The sequence below is a fragment of the Filicampus tigris genome, chromosome 6 (assembly GCF_054856515.1).
Source record: "Filicampus tigris isolate MCC_2025a chromosome 6, RoL_Ftig_1.0, whole genome shotgun sequence".
NCBI classification, from domain to species: domain Eukaryota; kingdom Metazoa; phylum Chordata; class Actinopteri; order Syngnathiformes; family Syngnathidae; genus Filicampus; species Filicampus tigris.
In genome coordinates, this window is record NC_141222.1 from 3,552,401 (window position 1) to 3,558,689 (window position 6,289).

Genomic DNA, 6,289 nt, shown 5'->3' on the forward strand with positions numbered 1-6,289 from the left:
GAAAATGCCATTTTCATAGTTGAAACCCAAAGCCGAATAGAAACACTGGCTAATGTTTAAGCAATCAATCTACAGTATTATATAATACAGAAAATACAATACAACATATACAAGTTGATGTACTGTATATACTGTACATATCTGCATGTACATTTCTATATTGATTTGACACCATTTGTATGCGTGCTCTTTTTTTTGTTTGTTTTGAATGCATTTCCAAGAGGACGGATCGGGACTCGGTAATCGGCAGATCCGTAAAACCAAACACTTGGGTACGGGTGCCCAGACAAATGTGATCAAGACACCCCTAGTAAAAAAATAAATGCTCTCAGGTTGCTGATCATCAATCTAGAGATCAGTAAAAACATTTAATATACAGTACAAAAAATATTTGTGACATGATTTGCAGACGGTGGTCATCTTCAACTCTGATGTTTCAGAGTCGGATTCCCCAGTCGTTCCACATGCTGCGTCATGCGTATGCGGATGAGATGGTGTATTTTACACTTATTTAAATTTACCATCATGTATAACGATTATTCAGTCTGGCTAAAAAGGCATCAGAGCAGGTAACAATTTGTTGTTCTTGTTCGGAGCTCCACGGCCAAAACTCAGGTAAATTTTGTCCAAATCAAGATTAACCTCTGGGTTTCAGGAAACACAATGTAAAGTTAAGAGAGTTTTCTTTCTTAGAGATTTCATAGGAATGTGATTCAACTAATTCAAATGAAAAATAAATAAAACTTGGTATTCTTGCAGAGAGTACTCGGGTTTGAAGACGACTCAGAAGGAATCATTGTAACAGTACAGAAATCCCCAAGAGTTGCTGTAATTTAAGGTAAAAAAGCTTTGTAAAGCTTTCTCTCATTTTCTGTGCAGATTCTTTGATGCCTTGGACCCCTTCAGGTGGGAACTTGAGCTCGTCTTCCTGTAAGGGAGAAAAAGTATACAGTACAGAGTGGACACGAGCTACAAATCTACACACGCTGGTCAAATCCAGGTTTTTGTGACATACAAACACAGGACCAATATAAATCATTTCAAAATCTTTCTCACCATTATTGTGACCTATACCCTGCACAACTCAATTGGGAGAACAATGAAATCTTTTAGAGAGGGGAAGTTAAAACAGACAGAGATACTGTGGTTGCAAATGTGAACACACCTGCTTATAAATGGAGACAGGGCTGTGTTCACAATTACCATTCATATTCAAATTCATGTTAAATGGAATCAGCACACAACCTGCCACAATCTGCAATGCTTTTCCTGACATTATTGTACTCACAGCTTAAAGCACAAAAGGAGAAGAGTACAAATATACTACAGTAATTAAATACAAATATTTAAATATACCATAGAAAAGACAATCATCAGAGCTGGGCATTTGAAGCGTGTCCACAGCGGGTTCGAATAGTAAATTAGCCAGCTAATGATCCTTAAAAAGCCTCTGCCGTTAGCGTCTCTCCCGCAGCGACGTCAATCACGGGCGGGTTTTTTTTTTTTGGGGGGGGGGGGCGTAATGGGGCGGGGGCTGACAATGTTTATGAATATGTCCGTAGGGTCCAAGTCAAGGGTGGAGGGTCGCGGCCGGACCGGAAAAAAATGGTCAAGTGCCCAGCTCTGACAATCATCATCAAGTAGAGACACCACAGTGACATTACCAAAACCTATAGACATCCCTCCGAAATTGATAAAAAGACAACAGACTGCTGTTCTGCCGTGTCGGTTGTCTTTAGCAAGGAAGACGCCAGAAGAAATACATAACGTCAAACCTATATTGTAACCCACCATACCACAGCCTCCAAAGATAAGGAAGAACAACTTTTAAAGTAGAAGTCAACCCAAACATATTTTTTTCAAGAATATGATCCCAGCAGGCCCACTAGTTGAAACGCGGCATTCTGATTAATTTTGCGTTTGTGGAATATAAGTTAAGCAGCAAAATGCACTCGTTTTTAGCCATGTCTGGGGGCAGCCGTTTTGTCTTCTGTCGACTGAAAATGACATCACAACTGCTCACAACGACCAATCACGGCTGACCTGTTTTGTGAATCTGAGCCGTGATTGGTCGTTGTGATGTCATTTCCAGTCGACAGAAGACAAAATGGCCGCCCCCGCAGATGGCTAAGAACAAGTGCATTTTGCTGCTAACCCAGCCAGCAGAAGGATATGCTATGAGTTTGTAAAAGTCCAAGCAAGGTCTGGTCGAACCAGGAAACTCTTACTTGTGAACTCTTTCCGTTGCCTCTGGTTGAAGTATGACCACTTCATCTTCTTCACTGTCAGAAATCTCAACCACATCTCCTGGAATCAAAAGCAAATTCTCAGCTCAGTTAATTGTTTTCCCTGACATTACGAGAATTAACTTTACAATTGACACAATCACATTGAAGAGCTAAACCTTCCCTACCCTGTGCTTGTTGTTTTGTCCCCACTTCCATCTTTGTTTCCTTATCATCATCACTGTTGAAAGCTTCCTCTCCATCCTCGTCATCTTCCTCTATTCCCCAGCTGTTTTGGAGATCTTGGCCTACCTGGCCCATGCCTGGGAGAGGCACCACCAGCGACTGACTTCTAGTATTGGTTTGTTAAGGTTCCACCAGTGGAATTGAAAAAAAAAAAAAACGAAAAAAAAAAACCACTTGATTTTCACATTAGGTGTCAGATACGTCTCAGGAGGGACCTCGGCCTTCAGGACAATGTCATTGGCTCGTTCAGTCGCATCTGTCATTTCGACTGGCGTCTCCTCCTTCTTTAAAGCAGTGATTCGCTCTTGAGGCATCGACTCAGCAAAGCCACACCTGCCACCTGCCTTCCTGGAGAACATTCATATAGAATTGTGAGCACTGAATAAGAGCTTTAACTTGCACCATTTCATGCTCAAGTATGAGTGTGTGAACTCGCCGGGCTGTTTTGTCATTCTCCAGGGCTTTTGTGATGAGTTTTGTGATTTCAGACACTTTGACGCTGGCTATTTTACTGCATCTCATTACCTTCAATGCCAGAAACATAGAAATGAAATCCAACAACAATCTCTTTTCCAATTCTAATCCATGCTATCAATGTAAACACATAACAAGACAATAACAGGAGTCCATGCACCTGCTCTTTGAGCAACATGATGCCACCACTGGACTGGATGGAGCAGAGTTCCCTGTGCTTGTTCATTGCAATCATCAGCAAGCCGTCCATCACACGCTCCTCCCGTTCACATGGATCTACAAGCAAGTAGGTCCTGCAGAGAAAACAAGAGACAGGGCTGTGTTCACAATTACCATTCAAATAAGTACACAACCTGGGCTTGACTACGTTTTTGCATATTTCCCCTGCACAGTGGAGACGAATGCTGCTTGTTCCAATAGTTGTATCTAACTTCTTGCTTCGAATAATAATAATAGTAATAATAATAATAACAACAAAATAAAATCAAAGTAAATACAGTCAAACTGCGTTTTATTTCAATGGGGAAATGTTATTTGATGTACTAGTAAATTGAATTACAAGCTTGGTCATGGAAAGAATTAAACTCATAATTCAAGTTTTCAGTGTATTGCAAACATAGTCATACATTGTGTTCATAAACAGTATGAATATGAATAGTAGTTCGCAGGTCAGCAACATGTGCTCTAATGTCTGAATGAAGCAAAGTACTAACTGTTTATTTTGAAGGTGAACTGTTTGTAAACCTTGCGATTCTTAATGGACTAGTGACAAAGCTGTTAGAGTGTTTACACCAGGGGTCTCAAACTCCAGTTCTCAAGGGCCACTTTCCTGCATGTTTTAGAGGTTTCCTCCTGCAACACACCGGATTCAAATAATCTGAATCATTATCAGGCCCCTGCAGAACTTGCTGATGAGCTGATCATTTGAATGGTTTACACGGTTATGTTTCGAGAGGTGACTCTCTAGATTACTTATTGTCACTTTTCCCTGTGGAGCTTGTGCTATTTTCACAGCAGGAAGCATTAAATGGTCACTAGTGGGTTTTGATACTGCCTCAGACATCACCGCTAAGTCTGAATACACAAACTGTGTAACCAAAAGGTACAGTAAAAGACAATCCTTCATGAGCCCATTACTGCAGTGGCAATCTCAACAGTGTTTTAGTACATAAAGAACATGCTCAGAAAACATTCATATGATTCCGCCGTAACAAACTGTCCCATAATTGAAACACTTTTATACACAAAATCTGTGTCTTGTATGCTGTAGCCTTACCCTTGCTGGAAAAAGGCGAAGCTGACACTGATGGGCATGTGGTAGATACTAAGAGGAATGGGATCTCTTTCGTTTGGACTATACTGAGAGAGCAGAAACAATTGGTTGCAACATATGAGCAGACAATGGCACTCAGAAAAATGATTATTCACTGGAAACTTGCGGGAAAGCAGGAAGGTCCGCATGACAGGACACTGCCATGCATTTATCAGATTTTTCAGTAAAACGTGAATATAAGCTACCATGGCTATTACTGACTCACCACAGTGACTTCATCTCCCTGGATGCCAACATCAGGCCGTCTGAAGTGGCACAGAGCGGCGATTGCAGTGATGCTAGCAGCATCCATCAGGTTTCCATCGTGATTCAGCATGTGTACGTCCACCCGAATTTGCCATACCTGCTCATGCAAATGTAGCACTGTCACCACCACCACCACAGAGAAAGGGCTTTTGACTTTTCAACTGTTGAGGGTCACCTTTTCGCCAGAGACCACACACAAGGACTCCATATCAATGCACTTGGAGTTCCTTAGGCATCTCTCCAGCTGTCGGTTGAGCTTCACTGACAACTCGGACTGCCTTCACAGAAAGAGAATCATCAGGCTTATTTATTTTCACTGAAGTAATTCAGTGATTAAATGTGAAGATGTCCCCCACACCCAGCTGCAGCCAAGAAATATCCACACTTGATTGATGAAGAATAAAATAACGGGAACAAAACAGTCTTAATATGTATTTTCTTTACCTGCCCTGTTCGAATGCAGGTGAAGCCATGGGTGACAGCTCTATATTGAAGAACATCATTCCCTCATTTGGTCGGTTCTCTTTGGGAGCCACCAGCTCACAGGATACCTGAGCCATTACCCTGTATCATGACATGCAAAAGCGTCGAAAAATAGCTGAGTCAAGATCTGATCACCCGTAACCCTGAACAGGTTATGCGAGAGAACAAGGGATTAATGGTGAGGACACCACAAGAAGCATATTGGGCATTTTGAAGATTTTTTTTCTTTAAACCCACGAATAGTATTGAGAGCATTGAGAAAGTAACTTTTATTTAGATGGAACACAGAATATCTTTCATGTTTCACTTGCGGTCAAAACAGATAAAAGGTTTGCCATGACACTGTACAGTACGATATGTTAAATAGAATAACATTTGGAGTTGACTTTCGTTCACCTCGTTTTGCCCAGTTCCACGAAGCAGCATCCAAAGTCAGTCCCAAACATGATCTTTAATTTCCTATAGTCGTAGGTCTGCCGTCCATCCAGGCGCTGCAGAAAGAAATGTCACGCCATTTTAGACATTTACATTGCTATAAGTACACATGACTATGTACGCGAAATAATAACACCGCGGACGTTTTATTCGCGTAATAAATGCATTTTGTTAATTTCCCCAAAAAATTGTGAAAACACCACTGACAATGTTTTGACCACAACCAAATTCACGTGTTTCCAAAACGAACCGGCACTATTTACCTTTTTCTCTTGGATGGCTTTAAGCAAGAAATCCCGCTCACAATTTGACAAAGGTGTCTCCTTCATTCTGCTCTATTCGTTTATACGCTATGTTAAAATCCCGACAGCATGACTACTATAAGCATGCAACCGCCATTATTACTGTTGTGAACTTTAAACCGGAAACACATCAGGTCACACTAAAATGAGTCTGGCTTTTCGTGTCCGCTGTTGTTCTACAATTTCTGTTCCGAGCACCACCTTTACTTTTCTCTGGTTTGTCTCATGGACCAAATTTGAGGAAGGAAAATGAATTTTGTGTTGTTTTGTTGGTTTAACCGAAATAAAAGCAAATACAAGAAAAGACATACAACTATATATGTTATACACAAATTGTACGCAAAACAGAACATAAAACATAATTACGAAACAAATAACCAGACAACAGCTTCTTCTCCAATCAAAACACACTATCTTCAACCAACCTGTTAGATATTTTTTTAAACTATATTTAAACATATAACAAAATATTCTAAACGTGTTGTCATTATATTTAAATTAAACTAAATATAAAATTACTGTTTATGGTAGGAACTTTCAAAAAT

At 40.4% G+C, this 6,289-nt stretch overlaps 1 protein-coding gene across 2 annotated transcripts; it reads right to left on the reverse strand.

Moving 5' to 3' along the window:
- Positions 1-328: 328 nt before the first annotated feature.
- Positions 329-5,901, reverse strand: exosc9 (exosome component 9). 2 transcript variants are annotated; one of them, XM_086034713.1, is made up of 12 exons: positions 5,706-5,901; positions 5,404-5,498; positions 4,969-5,088; positions 4,700-4,802; positions 4,484-4,621; positions 4,222-4,304; positions 3,106-3,238; positions 2,908-2,996; positions 2,673-2,819; positions 2,414-2,574; positions 2,229-2,307; positions 329-928 (listed from the first exon to the last, which is right to left on the reverse strand). In XM_086034713.1, exons 1-12 carry the CDS (start codon positions 5,769-5,771, stop codon positions 865-867), a joined length of 1,278 nt encoding a protein of 425 aa, XP_085890839.1. In that variant the 5' UTR covers positions 5,772-5,901; the 3' UTR covers positions 329-864. The 2 variants fall into 2 exon arrangements, with proteins under 2 accessions (XP_085890839.1, XP_085890838.1); XM_086034712.1 differs by having other exon boundaries at positions 2,414-2,577; positions 5,706-5,898.
- Between the last annotated feature and the right edge of the window lie 388 nt (positions 5,902-6,289).